Source organism: Haliaeetus leucocephalus, unplaced genomic scaffold, assembly GCF_000737465.1.
Source record: "Haliaeetus leucocephalus isolate CR32 unplaced genomic scaffold, Haliaeetus_leucocephalus-4.0 Scaffold866, whole genome shotgun sequence".
In the NCBI taxonomy this organism is placed as follows: Eukaryota; Metazoa; Chordata; class Aves; order Accipitriformes; family Accipitridae; genus Haliaeetus; species Haliaeetus leucocephalus.
In genome coordinates, this window is record NW_010973302.1 from 4695570 (window position 1) to 4712416 (window position 16847).

Here is a 16847-nt window from a genome sequence, read left to right on the forward strand (position 1 = left end):
GGATAAGAAACTGTAGTGGTAAATCTCAGGTCTTTTTTCTTTTCCTCTTTGCTTGCTTCCTTATGTTCTATTTAACAGTTTTCTTTTTTCTTTTTAAGTGCTCATTGCTATTCAAAAAGCTAAAAACAAAAAACCCAAGCTAGCAGTGCATTTCGTGTAGGTTAAAGACGTCCTTAAGTGCTGTTTTCTATTTATTTGCGATGTTTAATTTGTTGGCAGAGTATGTCAGGTGGTAGACTTTAGAAAACGTTATGATGACATTGTGACTTAAAAAAATAAAAAACTCTGCCTTTTCCCTTGACGCTCCTTCCCGCCTCTGCTATGTATCCTCTCTTTCCCAGAACAGAAAATGTTAGCACATTTGCACAGTGAAACGAGCCAGGATACTGATTGGGCTGGAAGGTGACCCCTTCTTTCCCTGCTGCCTGTTGCCTTGAATCCTTCCTCTGATCTGTTTCTGTGCATGGCTCCGTGCAGAGGTGTTTTGCCACTGAAGAAGGAGCAACACAAAGGCCAGAACAAGGGTCCAGGGTAGAGGGAGGTGTGAGACAGCTTTACTTGGAGCAGTGTCGACTTATGTTGGTTTATAGTATCTGTCCAGCTACGTGTTCATTTTAAGTAAATGAATGCATGTAAGTAAACAGTCTCAAATATCTAATCATTCAGATAAATTCCCGCCTCACATTCAGGAGTGAGAACTTTGCTGGTACAGTTTAGTCTGGCTCAGTCTGTCCCACATTTAGAGTGGGCAGAGATGTCAATGGTCTGTTCAGTAAAGGCAAAAACTTCTTACTGAAAGCAGCTGGAGTTAGTTAGGGTGAAAGCAGTGACCTCCTTTAGTGGCACGTTTTATATCTGACAGGTGTCTGACGTACAGAGCTGTATGGTCTCTGGAATACATGTACTTCCTTCTCCTTCTGAAAAGAGGAAGCGAGGTCAACGGGGACAAGTGGGAGTTGAGGCCAGATTTGTCTATGCTACCTGGTTCTGGTATGCTGGGCAAGACTTTCCCTAAGTGCAGATAAGCTCTAATGGAAAATAGCTCTAGTGGTGGTTCTACTTAATACTATGCAGATTTCAAGGTAGCAGTTATAATACCCCATAGCTACAAAGTTAATATTCACTCTGCTTCATTGACCTTGTAAATGAGGTTTGAATGGAGGCTGAAGCATTTGTGCAAACCTTTATGATAGTGTTTGATCCTCAGCGACCTGGTAATGAGAAGGGCGTGAAAAGCTGGAGCAGGGTCAGTGTGGTATTCAGCATGGAAGGGAATGCAAAAGATGGGAGCATCTTCTTCATTAAGATTATCCAAGATGCAGGTGAGGAGCTCAGTGCCAGTGGCTAGACTGTTGGTCACAGTCTGGGTGCCAGCTGTTGGGTGGCAGAGTGAGTGTCTGTACCTCCCCCAGGCCTGGTGTGTCAAGAGAGGACATGTGGCATTCACTAGCATACCTCAAACTGGACCAGCCAGTGAGTAGGAGGCCCTTGGTCCAGGCAAGGGTACCAGATGGGGAGAGGGTCCATGGCAGCATTCAGGGGGGACCCACAAGTGTGAGTTGCCTGTGAGATGAGTGTGCAAGCATCTCTTTGCAGCGAGCACCACAGTGGACTAGCTGGGGAGGTGGAGACCCATGGTGTGGGTAGGAGACCTCAGGATCTAGGCAGGGGTGTCAGATGGACAGAAGGACCATCCTGGTATTACTGCTGATACCATGCAGCTTGGTTTTATGATTCAGTAAAAATAGAACTAGTTCTTCAAGATGATTCCTGTTCCCTTTCCTGTCAACCTCAAGTGGTTACAGTGAGTCTCTTCTAAAACCCATGACTCAAATTTTTTCTTGACTTGTTTTGATGGCCTGCCACGTGCATGCTTGTGAGCAGAAGTTGTATGCAAGCAAGTTGTTCTTGCCCATAGCAGTGGGACAGAGCTGCAAGTTAAATTATCTTTAATGCTATGGTCAATATTTAACTGAGTGTATTCAAACACATATTTTAAATGTTTCAGTAGCTTACTACAGTTACTAGGTTTCAGTAAAAATGCTTTCACTGGAAGTATTTAGAGCTGCTATTGTTATCCAATTAAATGACAAATTTATACTGAAATTATATTTGGCTGTAAAATTATATTCCCATTAAATATGGCATCTTCTTTTGCAGTGACCCGTATGTGAAACTTTCCTTGTATGTAGCAGATGAGAACAGAGAACTTGCTCTTGTGCAGACAAAAACTATTAAGAAGGTACGTATATACTCTTTCTTGTTCCATTGTTTTGGAAATATTAAGAATACTGGAACACAGTTCCATAATATAATACAACACTTACTTAAATTGTTGCATACATGTATAGCAAGTGAATAATTTATCTATTTTTTTTCAGACCAAAATAAGAAAACAAGTCCATGCATCTTCAGTGTGCATGACTTGTTGACAGGATCTAATATGTTGCATATTATTCTCTAAAGCTTGGCTTATCAAATCTCATATCATTCACTGTTTCTTTTATCAAAGTTATATTTCAATGAAAGATGTAGCTGAAATAAAGAACTGAGAAACTCTGCTTTAATTATAATTTATTTGACTTTTAGCACAAATGATCATTCTTTAATGTTCCCTTTCAAAATTTCCATTTTCAAAATATTTTCCTAATATGGGAATTTAAAATAGCCAAATGACGGAAGATAGGCTGTAAGAAAAGCCTGGAAATGTACTGAAATTGTTTTCATTTTTAATTAGAACCAAAATTAAATTTTACTTGGTTTCTTAATTTCATTCTACACAAAAATTCCACCAGGGGATATTTGTTATTGTCAGGGCTCTAAGATTTTAGAAGGAAATTTGGGGTTTTTTGTGGGTTTTTTTGTTTGTGTTTTTTTTTTAAATTTGCTGGTGGTGATAGCAGAGAGGAAGGAAGTCATAACTGGTATGAAAAGTAAGGTAGAAGTAATGAGTTGTCATTTTTATGAAGATATTTAGAATTAACAGTGATTCAATAGGCATCATTATTGCAAAACAGAATAGTGAGGAAAAATCTATTTTTGAAAATACAAAATAGAATGATGCTGTTCTAAAATCAGAACATTAGGTGTTGTGAGAAAACCGATGTGAAATCCAGGAAGCATGGAAGATTCAAGCAGAACTTTTCATAGGAATCAGGGCATGTTTGATGTTGGAAAGTAAAAGCAATTTTTAAAAGATTTCCTGGTTAACCATTGGTACTTGTTTCATAATAGCATTTTAACATTCATTATATCCTTTTAAATATGTTCTTTGTAGGCCATCTAGCTTAGTTTTATGTAAACTTTTTAGACGTTAAAATCTGTGAGAAAAATGTTAACTTTTCCAAAGAGCAGTACCTAGTTTGTTGCTACAGTAACAACATGGACTGTGGCATTTTTTTGTTTCCTTAAATAGGTTCAAGATTTATCGCCAATTCCATAGAAGTATGTGGGAGGTTTTCTTATGATATGCATATCTTGCTTTTGTAGAGAGTGTGCTTGTTGTCATGCCATTTCCTGGGACGTAGCTGCATGGAATCAACTCCTGATCTTGAAATCATATGAACAGAAAATGCTTAGGCTTGATAGGTTGTTTTCAGGCTATTATAAAATACCTGGCTATTATAATTCTGCTAAAATTTTAACTAACATGTTCTTGCTGAAGCATGAGATTGACTTTGTCTCACTCTGGAACGGCAATACTAATGAGAAACTATTAAATCAGTACACCTGTGTCAATGTACTGATAAATCTTTCTTACATTGTAAAGGGTAGATGAAAAGAATAAAATGAGTGTAGGTGAAGGTTTATTTTCTTATTTAAAAAATAATTTGGACCACTGTAGTAATTTTGGATCAACAGCGATATGGGCAACTCATTTCATCTGGGGAGAAAGTGGAAGTTAGAGACATTTGAACAGTTGCACCCTATGAATAGTCTATGCATTTGCTTTCATCAGCTTGTTTGCAAAATGTATGGTTCAGGATTCCTGAAGAATAATGGCTTACTGAAAAACAACTGACTAGACAAGTCCAGTTCTTGTACTGCTTGTTTATTGTCTTGAAATAGCATGGTAGCATTTGTTAACTGGCAAATGCCTGAGGATGGGAGGGAGATTTTCATCTTTCACTTCAATGAAATGGAAGAATTTCAATGTGAGGTAGTATGAGTCTAGATCATCTAGATGTTGGAAGAGACCTCTGGAGGTCCTCAGCTGTTCTATAACTTTGTGACTAAAACTCAGGACTATGATAGCAGAGAGGTCATGAGGCAGGTCATGAAGGTGCAAGGATCCTTTGGCTTTTGAGAGAAGTCCTTTGTAGCAAGTCTGTGAAATTGGGGGAGAGGAGATAGGAAGTGTGGCATGAATATAGGACTTGATTTTTTTTTTTTTCCCCCTCTTTCTTCTTAGTAAATAATGGTGATCATATCCAGAGTTTTATTCAATTTGATTCTTTTTTTAATTAATTCCTTAATTAATTTTTTAATTCTTACTAGAATAACATTGTCCTTATTTGAAAAGGTGTTGCTGGTATAAAAGCATGCTTACTAAAGACATAGCATATTCATCTCCCACACATTTGAAATGTAAAGGCCATAGTGCAAAAAGTTAGGAGAGGCTGAAAAGAGAGCATTAGATTGGAAATAAGGTTGTAACATTACTGCTGATCTGAAGCAATACTTACTAGCTTTGGATCCATGTGAAAGGAGAATAAGAAAACTTCTGAGAAGACCACCATAAATAGGAAAAAAAAATGTAATAAAGATGTGAAAGTATTGTATTGATGGTATCAAGGAAGAAACTCATGGATTGTAGTGCTGCCCTAGCAAGGAAGAGAAAAAGGGCAATGTTTGCACAACAGCCCAACTGTAAACAGAGGGCTGAGGATGAGATGATGATGATGTATTCCTTGCATCTGCCTTTTTTTCACTGTTTCTTGTAACTGTCACTTGAAGCCTGGACTTTCTCAGTCATTTCCATAATAATAATAGGTCATCTATTGGAAAGTTCTAGTTAGTAATTTCTGTTCTGAGTTGTTAAATTTCATCTCAAGACTTCTGCCCTCAAAGCAGTGTTCTTCCTATGCAAATTGCAATCTCTGTTTATTTCATAAATAATCAAACATGATTAGTATATCTTGATTTTGAGTTAAAATCATTAATGGAAAAAATATTGAGCAAAATCAATCTCAGGAGTGAAAGACACCACCAATTATCTACTTTACCTCTGTAACTTTTCTTTTAATATGACAGCATCTAACCCTTCACTAGTTTCTTATTTTTCTACTCATTTTTGTCTTCCTCAGTTTAATGTATAGCTTCCTGTTTGTCATTGTCTCACGGGAGTGCCCTCAAGAAGGCAGAAAGGACTGCAGTTTCCCCTTTCTTATTCTCCTTTTACAATACCTGTGCAGTTGTCTGATACATATCCTACTGTACAGCTGGACCTAGCCTTATGAAGTGCTTAGTTACAGCCAAAGGGATTAAATGCACATTGTTTCCTTAGTCTGAAAAAATAAAGTTATCAGAAAAATTTCAGATGCATCTGTCATGATCTAGCTGTGTTGAATTTCTGAGGCTTTTTGTTTTGATTTACCTCCCTCCACACTTTTAGTTGTTCCAACTGTAAAATTTGATTAATGCCTTGTGTTTCCTTTTGGAGCTGTGTTTCGAATGGCCTGCTAGAAATGCTCTCTTCTTTCTGCAGTAGAAAAAGCTGTATTTGCTGTTTGCTGTCTTTACAGTCCTGTAAGATGGTTAGTATATTCTTTAAATTCCTGCTACTAGGCTTGTGATTTAATGTGTTAATTCTTTTAAAAGTCTGGATGAAGATTATCCAGTTTCCTCAATTTGACTGCACTGAGCTATGAAGACTTCACTTCTACATCAGTTGTGACAGCTTCTATCTTCATATCGATCCCTTAGTTATTCTGCCTTTCCCATACGTAATGTTAAACATAATTTCCTGTATCTAAATATGCTTAGTCTCCCCATCGAGCTTCATTGCTTAGTAGCATCATTTCTTTCCATGTTCTTGTTTTATTTAGATGGTTGAAAAAACCTTCTTTGTGTTTGTTCTAATATCCTGTGGAAGATCTAACTCAGCTTGACTCTTGGCAGTTCTTTATCTGTACAACACTTGCCCTTTTTAGGATGCAGCTCTCTTTGCTGATGAGTACTTTTGTTGTTGTTTCCCTGCTAATATCCTTTATGAAGTTATTCATGCATTTATTTCTGGACCCTTTCTTTACAAGTGGTTTTCTCTTTTGCTAGGATTCTGGTGTTTGTACTTTCTGACTTGACCTACTAATTGACTTGTAAAGGTGGAAGAAATTTCTGCCAGTTACCATGGCATTTACCAAAAACTGTGCTACCTAATACATCAAATATTTCCTGAAATTTGTATTTGCGCTTAAGCAGCATTCAAAATTAATGCATTATTGATGGACAGTAGTGCCCTCAAGTTTAGCATGAGACCATGCTTCATTTGTTAAATTACATGGAACCTCTCTTGCCAATAACAGCCGCATTTGATGAATACAAGTATTTAAAAAGTAACAGGGGTTTTTTTCCCTTCTCTGCTATAACAAAATTTTGGTGGGTGTAGAGCCAATTTTTACTGTCAGCTCTTCTGGTAAATCTCTGCTATGTGAGAGAATGAGGGAATGATTTGGCATGAAAACAAAACCATTGGATGTATCATACTTGTTTTTAAGCTTACCCAAATTTGAATTGCGCAAATTACTAATGTTTGTAGTTCTCTTTTTTTATCAATTTATTATTTCATGCTTGAGCTTCCTTCAGATTGTAATCTGTATGCATATTTTATTCTGTACGTTTTTTTGAGGCTATTAAAACAAAATTAAAATCCTCCATAGGCTTGAGGGAGGTTAGGAAGAGAATCATACCTATTCAGAGGAAATAACCTTTCCTTTTGTTCTTTTTTTTCTTTTTCTGTTTAGTTTACAGTATAAAACTCCTTATTTTTGTAGTTCTAAAGTTGTCCTTGTGTTTAAAAAATACTTTTTTTTTTTTTTTTTTTAAATCTGGTTTTAAATGACTCTTGAGAATGAAATGTCTTCAGGTTTTACTTCTATAGGGTCTCAGTGATTTGCCTTTTACTCACAGAATCCTATTTATACTTAACATCTATTTTAGGATCATCTGACTCAAATATCCTCCCATGTTTAGTTTATTCAGTACGGAATTTTGAAATAATTTGATGGCAATATTTTTATTTCAATTTTTTATGACATGCTTTTTTCTCCTTTTTTTTTCCTAGAAAATTGTCACTTGCATGCACATTTTGATGATTGCAAAATGGCAAACCTAAAGAAATTTTAGTATGTAAATATGTTTATTTCTTTTACAGACACTGAATCCAAAATGGAATGAAGAATTTTATTTTAGAGTAAGTTTCCCTTTACTTGCAATCATGACTAACATGTACAGTTAATCACATTGCATTTTATAAGGTTGGGAAGAAGCTTATTTTTTATTTGTTGTTTATATGTTTACATTAAAAAATGCTTATCTTGATGTAATTGCTCATTGTTGGAATGATCAGCAGAAATTGGCATAAGGTTAATTAGAAATGGACTGTTTCACAATTTGAAATTTTATTTAGAGTAAGTTTTGAGTTAATTCATCTGACTAAAAAATTGTTTTTACTTGAAAATGTGTTTTTAGCAGAGCATGTTTGCTGTGGTTTTAAAATGTTAATACAGTGGCAAATCAGTTATTTCCAAGAGCTCTATGAAATTTAAGTTATCATGGCAAAAAAAAAAATACAAATGTAGGGAAGGAAGACAGAAAAAGCAATTTCTCTTGGCCTTGATGTTACTTGCCAAAAAGGTCAGAATATGCTTTTTTCTTTTTTTGTAGTTTAATTTTAATCTTTCTAAATCTTAAAATGAAAACCAAGTTACAGCTAAAACTGAGTGATTTTTGTCAGAAAAAATAATTTTAAATATTTGAAAGTGGTAAAGGAGGGGTTAAAATAGTGATTATCAAAACCAACATAATATAAATGAGAAGGGTGGTAACAACTTTGTTATTTAGTTATTGAAAGTATTTTTCCAAAAAAGAATGACTTAATTTTAGTGCAGCTGTAGCTTTCACAAAAGAAGATTAGGTACAATTTCAGTGGTTTTTAAAATTTAATCTTAAACAGCTGCTTGAGAAAAGATGTCATTGTAGATTCTTAAAAACGGGTATCATATTGAATGTTGTTTTATAGAGTCTTAGCAATTGACTGTCTTGCTAATAGGATCTTCTAGATAGATAGTTCCCACCAATGTAACTGTTAATACACAGGTTTTTGAGGTTTAAGTGGAACTTTTCTTTTTAAACATGTACCATATTTTCTAGGTTTTGCAGCTGGTAATACATATGTAAAATCATCTTTATCTAATGAAATATTTTGATTTTTATAACATACCCAGAGGGCAAAATATGGACTTAGACGTTATGCAGAGTCCATAGTAACTGTCTTCACACTAAATTATGACTGGACCTAAGGTTTTCTATTTTCATCACAGTGGTTGTTGATGTTTGCACACCTCTTGTTACAGACGTGGCTCTACCATGGGGTAACTTAAGCTACCTGCCTGTAAAAATGCAGAGGAATTTTAATACTGTAATTTTCCTAGAAAGTCATTAGCCTTGTAAGAGAGCATTTTATGGTGAAGTGTTCAAATGCTTTTGCCTTCAGCATAGAGGACAAATTAATATAGAGAGATTACTATCATGGCCATTGCACAGGAAAGGGAAGTGAAAGAAAGTTTTAAACTGTTTACCTATTTGAAGACATTTCAAGCTCTCCCAGATATGATCCTGATTGCATATGGGATTCAGAAATGGATGACCTCACCTCCATAAGCCCATCTTTATGAATACTGGTCTCGTAAACATGCTGAGTTGTAAGATAGACTGTAAGGAACAAATTAATGTGTTTTAAAGTGTAATATATTTACTCAGGATTAAGCAAGCTTGTTATGTTTATTTGTGCTTATAATTTTAACGGATATTATTCAAGGTAGCCTTTTTAATAATTTGCTTTTCCCAGGAAAAGAGAATACACAAAACTGCCACAATTTGTGTTGCTTACACTACAGATACTGTTCATAGAAGCTCTTTTAAAACATCTTGAAAATCCTAAATAATAATGAGGATATATAAAGTTACGCATACCCTTTTTTCTATGTCACAGTTCTCTGATTTTCTTAAAACTGGGGAAGTCCATTGCCACCCCCACAGAATTATCAGTCTATTGTGGAATATTATTTCTAAATTTTCTCAATTAAACAAGTTGGACATAGTAATCTGGCTTACAAAGTTTTTCTGAAAAAATATATCAAGTCGATCAAATACTATAGAACTTTTTTCTTGTTTAATAGTGATGTTTTGTCTTCCTGCCAGAGTTCTTTTGTTTGTTTGTTTTTTCCTTTCAAATGTTGGCAGTCTTTCTGCGTAAATTTACTTCAATGTAAATAATTTTATGGAGATACATTTGCTGTTTTCAAGTGTTGGAGAGACTTCTGTTGGGTTTTCCACAGGCTTGTGTCATAAATGGGCTAGAAATGGTGAACAATGGACAGTCCAAAATACAGATGATTGTGAAATTCTGAAAGAAATAGAGTAAAACTCTTGCTCCATGCAGTTTCATTGAGCTTTGCAGCTGTAGAACAAAAAAAGTCTGGGAGCCCTGATAGTCTGTCCAGCCTGGGACTTGTTCCCAAAACACAGAGCTTGTCTCGGAGGCCAGGCCACCTTTCCTGAGACCAAGTTAGCTTTGCTGGTGTGCTCGAGGCAGCCAAAGCCACCTAGCTCTTTCTGGCTGCAGCACATACTGGGGGTGACATGAGACAGAGGCAGTCTGGTTTGCCCAGGGATGTCCTCTCCAGATTCCTCTCATCCCTATGGCTGCATGCAGCTTTGCAATATGCAGCAGCTTTGCTTTTCCTCTATGGAGCTTTCTGTAGAAAGAGGAATGTAGTAACTGTCTTGCATTGAACATAGTAAATGAGAGCTTTTAGTGTTAACTGCTGGGCTATTTCTAGTTGCAGTAGGGTTTAGAAACGAGGTGTTCTAGTGCTCCAGTTTTTAAGTAAAACTAAAGATTTACATAAAACCTGTTAGTCCTGTTCTGTTTGCCTTTGGTTTAATCACTGTATGAACTAGTACCCCTATATTGTTATCGTCAAGCTAATGAACCTAAAGTGACATTATTTGAATTTTCTCATAGGTAAACCCAACCAATCATCGTCTCCTGTTTGAAGTGTTTGATGAAAACAGATTGGTGAGTGCTTGTCTTCATTGTGTTTTACTAATCACAAGGCTCTGTGTATCACAGCTGATGAAAATATAGCACTAATCTTAAAGGTGTATTTTTGTCTGTTGTTCAAGTAAGTGTGCTAAGAAATGCAGTTAGAAGCATAAAAAGCATCTGGTTTGGGGACTAATATTCAGAGCACTAAATTCAATAGTAGTACCCTGCTGGGTCAGACCAAAATGGTCCTCCTTAACCCAGTATTTTGACGTGAAAACCTCATTGTATTCTTCCTTAGGCTTCTCTGCTGCAAACCAATAAAGTCCCAACCTTTTTAGTCACTCAGTAACTGCTTCACCCCCTGATCATTTTAGTGTCTCTTTCTTTACCTTTCAATACTTCTGCATCCTTTTTTGGGATGTGGTTACCAAAGTTGTACCTTGTACTCAACATGTGGGCATATGAATGTTTAGGGTAATGGCAAAATAATGCTCTCTGTTATGTTTTCAGTTCTCTGCCTCATAAAGCCCAGCATATTGTTAGTGTTTTTAGTCTTGAACTTAATTTGTCTGATGCAGTAACTTTTCTAGAGAAGTCTTCCAACATCTTACTGCTGCTTGTTTTTGTTAGGATTAAGTAGATAAGGTTTTCAGAGACATACATACAATAACTGACACTTATTCTGAACATATTAGGTTACATATGTGTTGCGGGGGGAATTTAAAAATGAGAGAGAAGTTTGGATCGATTAAAGAATCACCTCCAATTGTATTAGCGATAGAAAAATGATTTTATAGAAATTTGTATAAAAGTGCCACTTCACAGAATTCAATGGCAAGGTTCACTCTATTACTTAGTACATAGATAACATGCACACAGGAAAATTAAATCAGAATCAAACTAAACTGATGTATATAGAGACCAAAAACATAATGGGGTAAAAGGGAATGTGGAGAGGGTAAGGAAGACCCTCCCGTTGAGTCACAAGGTTCAGAGAAGACCCCCTTGCTTTCTAAACTCCTGTCGGAGTCTAGGTGCGGCTGGATCGACTCCTAGTCCCAGACTTGGTCAACAGTTTAAATCTAAAGGGATTATGAGTATAGTAGCAGCCTAAAATCCATTCACAGTTGAATAAAAATCACAACAGTAATTTAAGTATAAATTTGAAAGTAATCACTTATATTATATCTTATAATGTACTGGCTATAACTTAGTATAGACTATTCAAGTTAGTACACATCCATGCATAAAGACACTAAGAGAAACACGTAAGAGAGTAAAAGGGAATAAAAGAGAGTAAAAGAGAGAAAAAGAGGCATAACTATTAAAAATTCCCCTTGAGTTCAGTGAAAATATTCAATTCAAATGCTTTGGCATTTGTCTCAAGGGGCGAAGGGTCGAGCCTCAAGGAGTGGAGAGAATCTGCCCCAGCCGTGTTGGCTTTCGGTGACAGACCTCCAATTTTCGCAAACAAACAGGAGAGTTTGGGAGCTCCGAGAGGCGTCCCGCTCAGGGGGAGATGCTGGTCCCAGCCCGCTGCGGTCCGGGAGAGCTCCAAGGGCCTCCCGTAGTACCGCTGCTTGTAGGTTCGGGAGGTGATGGACTTTTGCCATCAACACATTGCTGGGATGCCAGCTGCGCTGGTACCATTTCACATGCAGATAAGGGAAACTCCGAGACTGAGAAGAACTCCAAACACAGATAGGGACTGCTCCCAGCCTGTCGGGGGAGGACTGTACTAACAAGGTCTCAAGGTCGTTAGGAGAGAGAACTGGCTGCAGGTTGTTGTGAGAAGTGTCTATCTCTCCTCCCGTCCCCCGCCTCCCTCCGCCGGGCAGCAGGAGTCCTTGAGACGCACAGCAGATCTCCCTGTCTCAGCTGGGGAAGAGTTCCTGGCACAGCCAAGGGTCGCTTCGCTGCCCGGCTCCTCACGCTTGTGCGAAGGGCTAGCGAGCCTTCCCGAGTCCGTACATCAGCCCGGAGAGGCGGAAAGAAATGCACCACCAACAATATGCCAGTGCAATGGCATACTGGGTGAATACGTCTTTTGGGGTTTTGTCTTTTGAAAATTTTAACACCATCTCTTTGTTTATGAGTTCAGGTATTAACATTTTCTTGGTTGGGTGCAGTACAACCTCTACTGAACCTAAACTTTGCTAAGGTTAGGATCAGTGTTGTGAAGATCCTTTTATTAAAAAAAACAAACACCACACTATGGAAGATGTCTTCCTCTGCCTTCCTATTAAATATAGAGCAAAGGAAAACATACAAGCTGTAATCTTCTGGGGAAAAAAAGGACTTATAGTCAAATGATTGTATCTTCCTTTAGGAGGAAGTAAATTGGTAAATCTGTGACAGTGTCTATTTAGAGTGGGCTGACTGTGAGCATATTTCTTGACATATAATGATCATAATGACCACTTGCACTATTAAAACTGTCCTGTACCTTTTGAACTTAAGGGAGATTGTCGGTCAGTTCTTCCCAGCTTTAAGGCCCTCTTCCATTGCCAGCTGATGCAAACAACGCTGAAGCAGAAATCCTGTAACTGTGAGGCAGAGTATGTAAGCCAGGGCTCAGGACTGTGCAGACATTACTGCGTGGCTTGCGTGTGTCTTGGGGGATGGTTGGAGTACATTTGTGCTGGCATGGAGGACAAAGCACAACTGGTGGGAGAGGTGTCATGCTGTCCTGCAGAGGGCAGTGGCATGCGTGGGGATGTCCCTGTGTGATGGTCAAAATTCTATACGTGGTGACAGCTGAGAAATGACAGTTCTGGTATACGCATGTCAGATGTATGGCTTAAGATTTTCACATTTCTGTATGCAGTACTGGCCTTTTACTTCTAGTAAGTTTCAGTACTTCTTTCTGTTTGTTCTTCCTGTGGTCCCACTTCTGTAGACAGTCTGCCCTTGGGCTCATAACCTCCTTCCAAAGGCAGTAACCTGTTGTTTAGAAGCCATTGCATTCCTTTTGGAAGGTCTTCTGAGCTGTTGACAAAACAAGTACATGGAGGTTTTTAGAGTAGCAGATTTCCATGAGGTTATGCTTACAGAATGAGGAGAAATTGAACTGGTTATTTTGGTTTTACTCTGAAATACATATAGTCAATACTTGCATGGTTTTTATTGCAAGAACTTTGTTTCTTCTTCATGTTCCCAAATTTTCAAAGAACTTTGTCTTTGCAGTACGTCCTTTCCTTTCTATCCCCCAATCAAAATAGAGAATATATGATGCAAGCTTCATCTTTGGTGCAAAGAGACACTGTGTCCTTGGATAATATGTTTTATCTGAAAAATAAGATAAAATAATATCAACACCTGTGCCTTCCACAAGGCAATCTACAGTACTGTTGCTGTGTAGAAGCTATTCATGTTTTTCTTCTTGTTGGCTCATAGTCTACTTAAAACAATAGGGGATTGTGCTGTCTGGCAGTTGTATCGTTTTAAGCTTCCATTTCTCTCATGATTGGTCATTCTCTGTCTTTTGAAAACAAGCTGCTTGCAAACAGAGGTTTAAATGTCTATCTAGAGTATTGACCCTCCACCTACAAATTTTCAGAGCTGTTGACAAAACTTGGGCTTTGAAGTTCTCCTAGGGAGCAAATGTCCGTGTATTGAAATGAAACTACACTTCTTGCTAAACAGAGTTTCTTTTCTAGTATGTGCTAACAAGTGCTATTGTGAGTGCACTTCAAATGTGAGTATCCTCAGACCACTGAGTTTCTGTGTTGTAATAGAGCTGATTTAGGGTGTTTGTTTTACGTTTTGGTATATCCTGTCTGTCTGTCCTTCTTCTGAGGTCTTTTGGCTCTCGGAGAGCATAACTGTATTCCGTGCTGGCAATCACACTCGTCGTAATATTGCTAACTTTCTCGCTGGAGACTGGCCAGCAATGGGCAGGCAGAGTTTCTGTACGGTGTTTAAGACAAATCGGTACAAAAGGACATGCAACACTCGTCTCTGGTTTTCCCTGGTCCTTACTGCCTGGTAAAACTGAAAAAGAAACTTTGTCTCCTGTCATCTTGCACATTTCTGCTGATTTTACTGTGTGAGAAATCTTTGCCATATGTTTGATTGCTTTGTTTGTTGTAATTTTTAATTATTAAAAGGGACTGTGCAGGGTAGTGTAGGTTATATTGCGATCGTAGGGACAATGTAAAAGTTGTGGCTTTTCAAAGGCGAGAAGTTTGTTGCTTAATCATGTTATTAGCACAGTTAAAACTGAAAGCATAACCGTGCTATATTTATTCATGTTCTGCCATGATAGCCTAATGCTGTAACACACACCAAAATGTTAAGCTTGAAATAATTTTTCTCATTTGCATGTGGAGTTGACTTAAACTTTTATCACTAAATTGAAGTATTTTTGTTGTAGTTAAATTTTTGTGTGCGCGCTTTACACAAATGTGCCATGTGAATATGATGTGGTTTAGATTTATAGCAGTGCCGAGTGTGTTCGCTGCCTTAGTCAGCTGTGAGAGCTCTCCCGCTGGGGCCGCTCCTCTCTGATGGAAAAGGAGCAGCTGTGAAGGTGCTGTTTCAGGCTCTTGCTGGCATTAAAAAAAAAAAAAAGAAAAAACAAAACCCCCACTAGCTTACATTGGAGAGGGGGAACCAGGCCACGTGACTCCCACCATCCTACCCTATGTCACAGTGTGTAGGAGCGCTGATTGCTCTTACCCAATCATGCCTGGAATGCTGCTTGCCACTTGGGCTATTTCTGCTATCTGTCGCTATCAGGGCTGCAGTGCTAACAGTTTGGCAGATGGGACACTTTTTCTTGGAGTTTATGTCTTTGGTTTTTAACTTCTGGCAGTGCCTGAATTGTTGCTGTTCTCCCTCTCCTTTTCTTCTCTCTGTAAAACCATGGCCCATCGGCTGCGGTTTCATTTTGGCTCTGGGCGAAGCAACACAGCCCCCGAATCAGAGATCCTCGACCGGGAGAGAGAAGATGACTTTTTCATGGCATTCCACACTTTGCCAAGAAGAAACAGTCCTCATGCTTTCTCTCGACATGGAGCAGATTATGGTGGTGGCGGCGATTTGCAAGAAGTGGGCTCCTTAAAAAGGAGTACATCCATGTTTATTCCCCAGCTGCTGAACAGTATTGATGCGCGTCCAACGAGAAGCTCGTCAATGCAGATTTCTCTTCAGCGCAAAGCTGCAAACGGCTGCGCGGACGAGTGCACAACCCTGGAATCTCCTGAGGAGACGCTTCCTTGTAAATTCTCAGACTTCAGGGAGCATTATGTATCCCCTCTTGAAAACCATTCTTCTCCAAGCAGTCCAGAGGTGACTCCTGAAAATTCTCCACCCAGGCTGACGGGAGAGTTAGGGCAACAGATTAACGGAACTATTTGCTGTAATCATAGAATATTTTGTACTATTCCTTCTAATAATCAGAGTGAGGATGCTTCATCAACTACCCAAGAAGGTGAGGCAAATGAAGCAGCTCCAGGTTTAAACATAAGCGGTGTGAGGATTCAGCATCGGGCTTCAAGTGCAGATGTGCCTCAGGTTACTCTGCTACCCTTTGGTACTGAGGCTCAAAATAATGCTCCCACCCCTGAACCCCGGCGTTGGTCTTTGCAACACATGCCAGATATGTCAGCGAATTCAGGGAAAAAGTTCTTTGTTCTCCAGTTACAGCAACCGCAGACAAGTGGTACAGGTGCAGGAGGCGAGTATAACTTTGGTTTTACTGGAACAAAAGGGGACAGATTGGTCAGGTATCCCCGGATACGGCTAGAAAGGAGTACTTCCTACCCTGTCCAGCAGCCAACAGAAGAAATTAGCCCTACAGATAATGGATTGAATTCAGAACTGCATGGAAATGGCAGGAACGGGTCAGAAATGTCTAGAAGCAATTCGGTAGAGCGGATTCCTCAAGGGCAGGGATGTTTGTTTAAAATCAGACCAGATCAAAACACGAGGCAGCAGCACTTCAGAATTCTTGTCACCCGTGGTCCTGAAGAACAAAATCAGGTTGTTTGTAAAGAGGGTCGTGGCACCCCTGGTCCTACAACAGCCAGCACCACAGTAAGTATGATGCTGAGTATGCTATGCTAGTAAAATACAGAATCGCTATATAAAGGTTTCTAGACTTGGGGCAACTGAAGCACTTCCATTGTTAGTGCTAGAATGTTCTGCATTTCTCTGGAGCAAGCCACGAATCATCTCTATTTCTAATCTAATCTAACTTTGCTCTCAGTTATGATTACATCCAGTGTAATATTTTGAGATCCTAATGTCACACATGTTTCTTAATTCAGTGTTACATCAGCTGGAAAGATTTTTAAAAATCAGAACATTCAAATGTCAAATTAAATGTTCACGTTACTTTAGTTGGTTGAGATCTTGCTGCTTGAAGAATTTTTCATGCACTCTGTTTTTAAAAATAAGTACTTTGACACCTTCTAAGTATAATGTACACGTGTGTGTACCTCTACACAATTTTAAAATGTGTATTGTAATGCAATAGTAGCTAAGACTGTAGAAATCTTATGATAATTCCAGTCAAGACACTGACTTAGGGTACCAAGAAGCTGGGGGGGGGGGGGGGGGGTTTTTTTTTAGG

At 38.4% G+C, this 16847-nt stretch overlaps 1 protein-coding gene across 8 annotated transcripts in view; it reads left to right on the plus strand.

The window, feature by feature from the left end:
* The window catches only part of NEDD4L (neural precursor cell expressed, developmentally down-regulated 4-like, E3 ubiquitin protein ligase), a 146686-nt gene that overhangs the window by 32577 nt on the left and 97262 nt on the right, over positions 1-16847 (plus strand). For 4 of the 8 annotated variants that reach the window (XM_010583051.1, XM_010583052.1, XM_010583054.1 and 1 more), the window contains exon 1: positions 15250-16309. In XM_010583051.1, the coding sequence (XP_010581353.1) occupies positions 15350-16309 (960 nt within the window). In that variant the 5' untranslated portion in view covers positions 15250-15349. Of the gene's footprint in view, positions 1-2160; positions 2243-7372; positions 7412-10246; positions 10301-15249; positions 16310-16847 lie in introns of those variants that run through there. The other 4 variants (XM_010583057.1, XM_010583058.1, XM_010583059.1 and 1 more) reach the window with 2 other exon arrangements.